General features: G+C 33.4%; 1 protein-coding gene and 1 non-coding gene across 2 annotated transcripts; both read left to right on the top strand.

Moving 5' to 3' along the window:
- Positions 1-1,656: 1,656 nt before the first annotated feature.
- On the top strand, positions 1,657-9,836 carry PGSIP6 (plant glycogenin-like starch initiation protein 6). Its single transcript, XM_022288851.2, has 10 exons — positions 1,657-2,060; positions 2,751-2,871; positions 2,968-3,153; positions 3,336-3,499; positions 7,548-7,655; positions 7,919-8,056; positions 8,141-8,278; positions 8,387-8,648; positions 8,737-8,860; positions 9,358-9,836. Exons 1-10 carry the CDS (start codon positions 1,818-1,820, stop codon positions 9,500-9,502), a joined length of 1,629 nt encoding a protein of 542 aa, XP_022144543.1. The 5' UTR covers positions 1,657-1,817; the 3' UTR covers positions 9,503-9,836.
- Positions 6,197-6,393, top strand: LOC148209898 (small nucleolar RNA U3). Its single transcript, XR_015793362.1, has one exon. It is a non-coding gene; the product is annotated as a small nucleolar RNA U3 (small nucleolar RNA).
- Positions 9,837-12,797: the final 2,961 nt, after the last annotated feature.

Here is a 12,797-nt window from a genome sequence, read left to right on the forward strand (position 1 = left end):
ACTATACTTGAATAGTTCTCCCTAATTAAAGCAAGCGATAGAGATTTTTTTTTTAATTTTTGTGGCTTTTTTTTGGTTCCACATACTTAATTATTTGAATTATCGGAGTAGTCACTGAGATATAAATACTCCATGATTTTTTAAGAAAACCGTTATTGCTTGAGAAAGAATATCCAATCAATAGGATAGAATCCGGCAACAATCTTGCTTTAGAAAAGTTCATTAAAATTGTAGGGATAGTTAAAGGGTGATATTTGTGAAGTCATACTCTAGAGTCTAATCTCCTTGAATTTACTTTTGTTTCTTGATAGTTGTGTTGGTTTCTTCTTTTATTGAATTAGTCTTAGAATTTATTTCTTACTTATGACATTTCTATTAAACTTTCAAGAAGTTGGTAATTACTAAACATTTGTTCCCTGTGGAGACCTCTACTCGCTATTATATTACTTGTGACGATTCGTATGCTTGCAAATTCGAACAACAATCATGCCATATTGAATTGAACTAACGAAATATCAATATCACGTCATACAATTTCTTTGGTATATTTTCACCTTTCCTAAAAATACATTTGAATTCTTAGCTAATTTTGAAAACTAAAAACAATTTTTTTAAAACTACTTTTTTGGTTTTCAAATTTTGGTTTAGATTTTCAAAAGGTTTTTAAAAAAAATAGATAGAAAAACAAAGAAATATGTGTGAAAAGTAACGTTAACCAACTTAATTTTCAAAAAAAAAAAAAAGCAAATAAAAAAAAACAGAGTGCTCATGTCCACAAAAATAACACTCGACTTGATATGTGAACCAATGAGTTCTCAAGGAAAGGATCAACTTTTTATTTAATTTTCTTATACGAAAATGGTCAAATTTTTACCTTACAACTTTTTATTGTTTTATTTTAAAGATTTAGCAGGATAAATTATAGGTAAATTATAAAATCTTAAATATTTTATGTACTTTTTAAATTTACACAAATTAAGTAGGGAGTAATTCCCGCCCAAAGTAAGAAGCATGCCTTCACTATTGTATATGCTTATGTTTGCTAAAAATTCTAATATTGGTATAATAGAAAGTGAGGAAAAAGTTCTCCGACCTTTAGTTTTACACTATTGAATTTATGAGAGATAAACTACAAAGATCTCAAATCTATAGCTCCTGTTAGGAGCATGAAGATTTTTAAATTTACATTCAACTATCGTTAGGGAACCTTCACATTGTACCATTTTATCCATTAATTTTCTAGCGATCCTAAGACTTGGACTTCAGGAGTCCTAACGTTATTGTTTCACGTCTCCAATTTTATTAAAAAATCTAAATATTTGGCAACTATTTATATGTTTCTTGTTTCTCATTTTTTCAAACTATTATTAAAATTGTATAAAAATTTTGGTTACAATAAAAAATAAAGACCCGTTTAGTAACATTCCCGTTTCTTGTTTCTCGTTTCCAATTTTATTAAGAAACCTAAGCAGTCGAGATCTATTTATGTTTTTTGTTTTTTATTGTTTAGAAACCTTCTCAAAATTTGGAAATAAAAACATGTTTGTTATTTCTTGTCTAAAAGAAAGAAAGAAGGAAAAAGAAAAAAAAAAATTCCCATGTGGATACGGCAAAACTTCGGTGGAATCAACCACAGGAGATTTGCTCTCCATAATTTTCAAATTCGATGTCTGCAAAAAGTGTCAAAACGACGACATGCAGACAATTGCCGAATCGTTTCGATCATACTCAAAGCAAATCTTAGACGGGATTTCCCTTTTCTCTTTCTCCAAAAATTCCCAGTTTTCCGACGAAATTTGGGGATTAATTTTTAAATTATGAGGAAATTGTTTGCTTTGATTTTCGTGTTGATCGCTCTGCTTTCGATTCGACCTCAAGTCTCAGCTTCTTCATCTGGATCACAGTCCTCCGACGATGCTTATGTTACGCTTTTGTATGGCGACGAATTTCTTTTGGGGGTTCGAGTTCTTGGGAAATCGATTCGCCACACTGGGTCCAAGAAGGACATGGTGGCCTTGATTTCAGATGGCGTTTCTGAGTATGCTAAGCAGCTATTAGAGGTCAGGTCTTTGTTCGCTCTAGGTTTCCTGCAAAATTGAGCTATTAGAACAACTTATTGTTGTGTACTTTCTGTCTGTTTTCTGCATTTTCTTCTTGTTTAGGGTGAAACTAAAGTACATAGAAATTATCAGACTTGAAGTTCAATTTGTTGGCTGCTTCGAATTCCATCCTATAATGTTGATTTAGTCTGTAAATATGCGGATATTTATTTAATTGGCGTTACTAATAGTGTTTAGAAGGGAGAAAAAGGAGTTATTTTGCGCCTTTTTCCCCACTGGCAGAGAATCTCAGCTAAATTGATGATTGGAGTATATGCAATTACAACTGGTTTGATAATGGAAACCCCACGGCGGCCATCTACCCACCAAGGATATAAAAGTGTTACTAGTTTTTTAACTTCCAAATGTGGTAGAGATCCGACGGTTGTCCAAATGAGTCGAATTGCGTGGAAGTTAGCTTAAACACTCATGGATTTTAAGAAAAAGGGACAACAGAAACTGTGGCAAATTAGAATGTGTCCTTAGTTTTTCTGATGTGCAAAATGAATCCATGATCCCATTTGTTGTGATTTTTTTTTTGGAGTTCATGAATCATGTAATTATGTATGTATGTGGGTTTTTATATTCTATATTACACAATTATTTTTCTGTTCTAAAATGTTCTGCTGCTGAAAAAACAAAATTGTGCAGGCTGATGGGTGGATAGTGGAGAAGATTAGTTTATTGGCAAATCCTAATCAAATTCATCCATCGAGATTTTGGGGTGTCTATACAAAACTGAAAATATTTAACATGACTAACTATAGGAAAGGTAAACTTTGCGAGCTTATACTTTGTGTGTGTATACTACCTTTCTAAAGCAGTGTTTAGCATCTCTTTGTTTAATTGCTATTACACTATTGTGCAGTGGTATATCTTGACGCAGATACAATTGTGTTGAAAAACATAGAAGATCTTTTTGAATGTAGTAAATTTTGTGCTAACTTGAAGCATTCGGAGAGGCTAAATTCTGGCGTTATGGTTGTGGAACCGTCTGAAACTATTTTCAATGACATGATGAGCAAAGTTAATACTTTGCCCTCTTACACTGGAGGTAGTTGATCCTCTTCTTTAATCTTAATTGTACTTTAGGCTTCCTATTATGTGTACTTATCAAATTTGACATTCTGTTGCACATTCTAGAAGATTCTCAATGGAACTTTTAAATTTATGGTTAGATATTAGGATAGGTAGAATTCTCGAATTTTGATGTATACCTCCATTTTAATTTAACAGGGGATCAAGGCTTTTTGAACTCATATTATTCAAATTTTCCTAATGCACACGTTTTTGAGCCAAACTTACCACCTGAAGTGCGACGTTCCAGACCAGCTCCTAAAATGGAGCGACTCTCTACTCTTTATAATGCAGATGTTGGTCTCTACATGCTTGCTAACAAGGTACTTCTACTGACAGTTTAAGTGGATCTTTTACTTGATTGAGCATATATGTATGAATTCTCATCTCTGAAATGTTGCTTCACTATTTCCTTCCAGTGTATTTGATTGAGATGCTTTTGCAATGTTATTTAAGAATTTTTTTTAGATCCACGTGGTTAATTTATTTGGGAAATACTTATCGAAGTCACTTACTTGACTTTAAAATATATGGGCGGTAAGTAATACAACCTCATATTATTTAGTGATGAAAAAATTTGAAAGCCAAAGGAGATTACATGATCACTATCCCCTCCTTTTGGTATTTATCAAGAGATGAGAATAGTGAGGAAGGTCCTTATCTACATTACTAGAAACTATAAATACACAGCTGTAGTAAACTGTGTTGAGCTCTATAAATCCTTTATCAAATTCTCATATTCCTTTCAGCTAAATAATGTGATGCATAAATTGAGGTTATGAGAATTTGGAATCAGGTTTAGTAAACTCCAACAAGCTTTTCTTAGGAATCAGGTTTTCGATACACTAGATTATATTGAATAACAAAGAATAGATATAGACAAATAGTTCTCCAGGTAGTTCAAGGAACCCAGAAGCCTCCCCTTGGGTCAAGCTCAGTGGAACACCCTTGGCGACTCCTTGTTACCCTGTACCTATCTTTATAACAAGCTCTGACTAACTCATATACAACTAACTAACCTAACGCCTAAGGCCTAGCTGACTAACAAGCCCCATTACTTAACAACTTTCTGTAGTTCAGTAGTCTCTTTTCCAACCTTTTTTTCATTTTTTCCAGTAGAGGAAGGCTACCTTTAGTCTCAATCAAAGATAAGAGTCAAGACTTGGCTTCATTGTGGATACAATTATCGAGTCAAGGATTCTACTGTAATCTAGTATTGGACCCATCACCAACTTTGGAGGAAAAGCCTCAATGATCACCTCTGTACATTTGGAAATATGGAACTAATCATCAAACCATCTTACTAGAGATAATCCTATGCCAAAATTCCGAAGGGACTTCCAGAACGAATTAGAGATGAGAGGTAAGTTGTTGCTTTTGAGTTTTTGAGAGCTCTAGAACACTCAAATTATTGATGCTAGGAGATAGTTATCTTAGTAACCTTGTAATTATCTCCCTCAAGATCCGTTGTCTTCTAAATAAAGACTTGGTCGAGGAAGATATCCTTCCTGAGAAATCCGTTTTGTAGATTGAAGACCTATTCTCAAAAGGAATTAAATTTTGATTGAAATTAATCTATTACCAGTTTTGGAAAGATTTGTGGATCAGGGAAGCACCCCCTAGCTTTTGAAGACCACCCGTTAAAAAGAGTAAGAAGGATGCTTTGCTTTGGATTCAACACATGAGAGCTTTCTTTGGGCTTGTATCACTTGAGCAAAACAATAGAGCTCCCAAAAAAGAAAAAGCTTTTTGGTGTTTTATGGACTGTCACTTTTGTAGTTCATTTGGTATAAATTTTATCAGCCCACACCCACAACAAGGTTAGTAGTTTGGCGGTCAGGCTATAAGAATTTTGGTCACCCTTATTTAACAGGTTCCTCATGTTGTTTACAATTTCGTGGTGAAGGCAGTTCTTGGGTTTTGGTTTCAAATTGGGAGAAAAGAGGTGGTTCTTTTCTTTATATATTAGTTTGTAATGGGATTGGTTACAATGGCTTGAAATGTCTCTTGTTGAGGTTCTTCAGTTTCATCTGGAATTCAACATTTTAAAGGATAATAGGCTTGAAAAGGGTGATATATGTATGGAAGAAATTGTAAATCATTATGGTTGGTTAGTTGAGATTTCTACCTTTTCATATGGGGATTTGAGAAAAAGCAACGTGGTGCTTGTTCGTGAATATAAGCGAGGGCAGATAGTCTTTTGGGATATGATCCGTGACTTTCAAAGGAAATTGAGAGTTCGTGTTGGAAGGAAAGAAGTTGCTAGGGTTCTCAGAACATTGTTCCCTTTAGGAAGGAGTTGAGGATTATTCTTTTCTCAAATGGTTAATAAGGCCAGGGTTTTATTACTAACAATGGCCTAAGAAGTGGGTTTTGTTGAAATAGATTGGGATCACACCATGGTGGTTACTAGGCATACTTTCCATGATGATTGGTTTGGGGTCGCAGAAGTTTTAAGGAGTGAATTCTCAAATAAAGACATGCTTAATCTCTTCCACATGGATGAAGCTTTGTTCCAATGCAAGGATCAACAAGAATATGATTGAATGGTTGGGTTAAAGTGACGGCCTTTCTTCTAAAATTTGAAGGGTTAAAAGAAAAAATGCATGGAAAATAGATTTTGTTCCTTACTTTGGTCAACGAGGTTAACAGGAAATACCTTTGGCTCTTTGGAAGAAGGAGATTTTTGAAGCTAGGGTGTCTTAGTTCAAGGTGCTTCAAAGACTTGTTTTGAAGCTTATGTAGAAGTTAAGAAAATTTCTTATAGTTTCATTCCAGGTGATTGAAATCAAAATTCACAATTTTTTGGCTTTGGTGGTTGTTAATCCTTTGCTAACTACCATGGGCGGAATTGCTTCAACGTTCTAAGGTTCCTAGGCAATTCTTTGGGAATAAAGAATCCTGTTGATATTTCCCAATTGGGGAAGACAAGGGCATTTGAATTAGTAGAATTAAAGGAAAAAAATATTAGTTTTGCTGAAGATTAAAAGTTTGAAAAAGAGCGCGATGATGTGTAAGTAACGACCTTACTTGAACAGGATCTGTTCTATAGGCTGTACAACTATATCCTTGAGTTCTAAAAGGACAAGAATTGAAGTCTAGTGGATGAACCACTGCTCCGCAGCTAGAGTGTGATTAATGACCCAACTGGACCTTTGTCCGGCAGCGATAGAGCTGGTAGGTTTTCCGGGATGGTTGCATGGCGGTATGACAGACTCCAAAATGTGGAAGGAAGTAATGGTTCTTTTTTGAAGTTTCATAAAAAGTTGAAGCTGTCAAAATTAATGAAGAAAAGTATTATTGGTAATGCATGCCTCTTCAGAAATCAAAAATATGTCCTTCGAAGCTCGATAATAGTAATTTCAGGAGACAAATTAACTGAAGACAGGCTGGATAGTACTTCTCCAGCTATCAAATGGGTTGATGTTTCACTTCCCAACTTAGAATTCAATGAGTTATTCCCAACATTCAATGCATTAAAGAGGTTAAACGTCCAGCGGTTTATCACAGAAAAAGGAAGGAAATCAGATGGAAAATTCAAATGGAGCTCCCTCTTCAATAGGCTAATCTTGGCTACGCGGGAAACTAATTCAAGGAGTAATCCATTCAACAAGTAACCATGAGGAGGGGGATTTACATAGTTTATTGGGAGTTTTATATTATGGCTCCCAGGTAAGTCTGAGCTTTGGTGATTGTAGAATTTTCTATTTACCCTGTTTCTTCATTTTCATTTTAGTCCTCAAAAAATAAAAACTAAACAAATTCACCGAGAGAGTGGTCTCTCCTTCCTTTGTGTATGGCCTGGATGCCCATGGTTATTGATGGAGATAGAATAAAACTTTAAATTTTTTCTGTTCCAAATATCATATTTTTATTTCTAAAAGAAAGAAAAAATCGTAAGGAAATTGTTGTGATTTTATTTTATACTAGTTTGGAGTTGTAGCTAACAGGTTTTTTCGTAATACATTACCTAATTTTTTTTTTAGTATTACGAGTCTGCTAATACTTTCTGTTGGAACTTGAAATAATTTATTCCTTTTATTCTTGCTTTCAGCTAATTATTGATGAAGAGAGTGTTGCCCTACTGAATAAATTGTTAATGAAGCTTTTTTTTCTTTCTTTCATTTTTTTGGTTGGAAAACACCTTCAAGCCTAAACTCTTGAGTTAATTCCCTCATAAAATTTTTACATGACGTGTATTTAAGAATAGTGGATTGATCCAATCTGTAAAAAAAAAAGTGAACTCTTAAAATTTATATTTAAGGTTGGAAGAAAAACTCAAGATTGAAGTAACGGTCATTATTCTATTTTTCCTTCAATTTCTCTGTCAGTTCCTGCAATATTATTTGAGCATTATGCACATTTTTGCAGTGGATGGTAGACGAGAGCGAGCTTCGTGTTATCCATTATACGCTAGGCCCCCTCAAACCTTGGGACTGGTGGACATCTTGGCTCTTAAAACCTGTTGATGTCTGGCAGGTATTCCGCTCAAATTTTATTGCTAGTTTCTTCTATTAGTTTCTTGCTTGTGTGTACGTGTAGCACACATCGCTCATTTGCGAGCTTACACTTCAAAATTCTATTTCCCGTATTAATAATGGGTGATTTTGGTCACCCAAGTTTTACTATTCATATAATTGTATTTTATTATGCATTTTCGTCTTATCTAGGAGTGAAATATTTTGTGCTACTGGTAACCTTATTTTTTTTCTTTCTTCCTTTCTTTTTCCCTGATGTTGTAGAATGTCCGGGAAAAGCTAGAAGACTCCCTCCCAGGAACTGGTGGGGGTAGAAGTCCTAATGATGATCTTATTGTCAAAATTCTTGTCCTCCTCCCTCTTGTTGCATTATTCTTCTGTTATTATAGATCTTGTCTCCAGGTAAACAATAGGGTAAATTATCCTCAAACTATTATTACTAGGATTAGTCATATTTTGGATATAAATGATCTTATTTTTACACAGATACGGTGGTACTCTAATACATCATGTAGAAGCTTGTTTTGCGATCAAGCCAGGCATCTTTATTACAAAATAAAGTCTGTTGGAACAATTAACTATACCAGTCTTTCTACATTAAATACTGTTAATTTGAACCACTTGGTGAGTTTCCTCTCTTTGCCCTCTAATATAGTAATAGTATTTATAGCATTTTACATTTTTGTTGAAGTTTGTCTTCTTTTGTTAATGAGTTCCTGTGATGGTGTGCAGTCTAAGGTACCTGTTTATTTGGGTGGAATTTCCATCTTCATCTGTTTTATCGCTGCCGTAATCGCCCTTGCACTTTCATTTGCAATCGTGCCAAGGCAAGTAATGCCATGGACTGGCTTGCTGTTGATGTATGAGTGGATATTCACAATTTTCATTCTATTATTTGGGGGATATATCCATTTTATTTACAAGTGGGGAAAATCAATGGCAACACAAGCTGGATCCTTCACTGATTCTGAGTCTTTTGATTATTCTGCAAAAGGTTTGCTTTCCATAGTTGATAGTTTGCAACTGACCGGATGTTGTCGAGACGTTGTTACTAAGTTTTGACAGTTTCTCTTCTTTATTAGATCATCAGTGGCAGGCATCCAGCTGTGATGTTACGACGTGGTTTTATGGTCTAGGAATGGCGTTCTTAGCTGTTGTTGCTCCAACTTTGCCTTGTATTTTGGGTATTACTGCTCTGTTTTTGAGGTAATTTACTTGTGTTCTCTATTTTCACCAACGGTAACAATTTTCAGAATCAGCTGATCTTTGAAAATTTAACTCATAAAGTTTGCCTTTCGTATCATAGATATTTTCGTTTTTCCCATAATGCAGGAGAAACTTGGGTAAGACTGTTAAGAAACATGAGATACATGAACAATTGTCCACCTCAAAGAGTTTTCAATAGGTCCCTAAACTTTTGTCCTGCACTTGTGCACTTATTCTAATAGGATCCTAAACTTTTAGTTTTGTGTCTAATGTATACCTGGTGTCACATGGCACGTCGATACGTTGATTGTACTATCCTTTCTTGTCCACAACTTCTATATTTACTTCTAAAATAGTGTTGATCTCTTCTAATAGATATCGATGCTGTTTCTAGATCTTTACTTTACGAAAATATAAAACAATAATATTTCTCGTGCCATTGTCCCGTCAACACTCGAATGTTGTCTCATGTACCTTTCTTTATTCTGCTTTGACAGGTTAGGGTTGATGGTTGTAGGAGGGCTAATTTTGGTATCTTTTATGACATATGCTTCTGAACACCTTGCAATTAGATCATTCTTGAGAGGTCTAGATAGCAGAGATGGTGGAAGAGGCAGCAGGAGTTTATGTTTCTTGTGTTGATGATTGATTTGGTAAAGTAGAAAATCAGTGCTGTAAAATAGGCAAATTTTTCTTGTACTAACTTCCACCTCCCAATCATTCATTGTACAATACTCAAACTATTTTGAGGTCTCCTTTTTCCCTTTTTTTTTTTTTTGACCAGTGAGAGAACATTCTACTTTCAGAATGGTTCTTTTTTTTTTTTTGGTAGTTTAAGTAATTTGCTAATTTAATTCATTTAGTGTTTGATAAGCCTCTGTTGTCCAAAACAATTCTCTAAATTTGTTACATTTTATTTGAATTTATGTAAATTTTCTGCACCATGCCCACAATTTATTTGGTGGTTCTTAGCTTATGGTCACTCTTTTACCCATAGTTGAATTTTACTCAAATATTTATTTCTTTAATGTATGAATTATCTATATTTATCACACAACATGAACAACACAGTCAAAAAGAGATTAACTAAGTAGCAATTGATATATGTTTCTGATCAAATTGATATATATCTTTGATCAAAAGATTATAAGTTTGAATCTCCACTCTTATTTGTTGTACTTAAAAGAAAAAAAAAAGAAAAAGAAGAAAAAAAAGGTCATTGGTCAAAAATTTGATCAAACATGGATGGTTAAATCACGATCATGCACTCATTTCATATTTGGTTTGCATTTTTTTTTAAATTGATTCCGAACTTGTTTAAGTTCATGATAATTTCGTACATGAAAGTAAACCATTTACTAGTTGTTTGTAATTAGCTAGATTGAAAGTTATTTTTACTTCTAAAGAATAGTTTGTTTTATAATTTGCTTTTATAAATTTTTTTTCAAGCTAGTGAGTGGGTGAGATCTTGTTATTAAAATCTTGAATTAGCGTTTAGAGAACTTTTCATCTATTTTCTTTCTTATTGTGCGAAAGTGTGAACCCTATTTTCTGTGACATGTTAACTTCTCATTTAATCATGTCCTTATGGAATTATTAAATAGATTATATTATTTGAGTCATTCCCACATTACGTAATTTGAAAGACACGATTTCATAAATAAGCGTTAATAATTTCCTTTATGATTAATATAGAATTGGGTATGATTTTTCTGTAATAGGTTCTCTTTTAACAAAAATTTACATAGAAGAAAGTAATCAAATATTATGCAAATTCATTGCATATTGTTATTGGCTAAAATCCTCCCACTTTGCAGTGGCGCCTATGCTAAGGTCATATAGAAAACCAACAAACAATACATACCTGGTTGAGGGAGAAAATTTCTAATACTATGAGAGTATCATATTTCCTTTCATTTACTACGTGTCATATCAACAATGTATAAAAAAAAGATGTGGAATCCATTTCTTCTATTTATTTTGTAAAGAGAATGGAGTATGGTACTCCCGTGGTATTAGAAATTCTCTCCTCCTTGAAGTAGGTGAGTCAGACCAATTAACGAGACCTACCTCCCACATATCTCGAAAAAGAATGAGATGAGCACATTTACCTATTTGTTTACTAAGGATCCGTTTCATAACTTCCCTATTTCTTGTTCTGTTTATTTATTTTTAATGAAGAAAAATGTAATGTATGGTTCCAACCTCCAAGAATTCAAGTACGATAAAACAACTTTTTTTATTTATGTTTTGGAACAAATTGGAAATTGGAACGAGAAAGAATAAACTTGTTTTGGTTGTTTCTAAAATTTCTAAAAATACTCCCAAAAAAAAAAAAACAATAAACAAAGTTTGTTGTAAAATGCTTAGATTTCTTAAGAAAATTGGAAATAAGAAACGAGAACGTTACCAAACGAGCCTTAGTGCCCGTTTGGTAATGTTCTCATTTCCAAGTTATTAAAAAACTTAAGCATTTGACAACTTTTTATGTTTATTGCTTCTCTTTTTTTTATAAACATTCTCAAAATTGTATGTAAATTTTGAAAACAACAAAATCAAGTTTCTTATTTCCCTGTTCTCATTTCCAATTTATTCCAACATAAATAAAAATCTTGCTTATCATTATTGAATCTATGAGTGTTGGGGTCATGCAATTCTATTTTTCTTTATTAAGAATGAGAAAATAAATAGGAACATTATCGAATGGCTCTTAAGACAACTTATTCTGGTGTGTTGTAACCTGTAAAACCTACCTCGCAGGGATATCCACAGGAGATAGGTAGGTCATACTTAAATATTAGATGAGCAAACTTATCTTAGTGTGATACAACTCGTCTCGATATATTGCAGTCTAGAAAACCCGGTCTAGAAGGGATAACTTATCAAGTGAGTGAGAGGCATGTATTCTGACAGAAGTTATTGTCGACTGACAGGCTAGGTGGCTAGCAACGGCACAAGTGACAAGCTAGTTTGTGAATGCGACGAAGTCACAATTTATCCCCTCTGTATAAATAGGATTGTCTCAATATTCAACATTGAGGTACACTAAGAACCCATCTCAACTTTGTTATGCTTAGCTCTAACTTAAGCATTGAAATGTGTTACATAACCACTATAACATTATTTAGTTTTGTCCTCACAAGTATTTTCAGGTTTCTTTCTCTTCATATCTTGCTTCAAATTAACTCAGCTCGTGAAGTTCAATAGTGCTCGTGTTTACTAGTCTGAGACACTCAGCAACCTTAATTTACCTATTATAAATTAAACTATATTTCTTATGTTACTTCTGGAATATAATTTTCTTGTTTGTCGACTATATATTATTCCTAATGACTTCTAACAACTTTATATTTTTCAAATAAAATATTTTACCAAAAAAATAAACAAATAATTATTTCTATTCATATTCAATAAAATGTTCACAAATCACAAAGTTTACTAACATATAAGCCATCATGCCCACCCTTACACTCTGCCTTCCATCTCTTAACCATCTTTGTCTATCACCCAATCTACAAATTGACATCTCTCATCCTCACATGTAATAAAGTAAAAGAATTCATATTGGCAATACATTGTTTGTGCTTTCTCAATAATAGCTCCTATTGGCTTTAAATTAAGAATAATATTTTAGTGCTTATGAACGTGTCGCAAGGTATTTCCTACCGACCACCATTAAAAAATTGACAACTAAAATAGATGAATGCATAAAAAAAAAGGGAGAAGACAGACATTTTTATTTTTTCAAAAAAAAAATAGTTATCAATTTTTAACGGTAGTAAGTCAAGAAATACTTTACAACTAGTAAGTGCTTAAATATTATTCTTAGGGGCCGTTTGGTTTTTGAGAATGTAGATGTCCGACATCTTCATATGCCTAGAATTTTAGATGTCCGTAACCACGTTTATTTTACAAGATTTATTCGTGGGAATATTGT

Source organism: Momordica charantia (genome assembly GCF_013281855.1).
Source record: "Momordica charantia cultivar OHB3-1 chromosome 8 unlocalized genomic scaffold, Mcharantia_2.0 BLBB01000008.1, whole genome shotgun sequence".
Taxonomy (NCBI): Eukaryota; Viridiplantae; Streptophyta; class Magnoliopsida; order Cucurbitales; family Cucurbitaceae; genus Momordica; species Momordica charantia.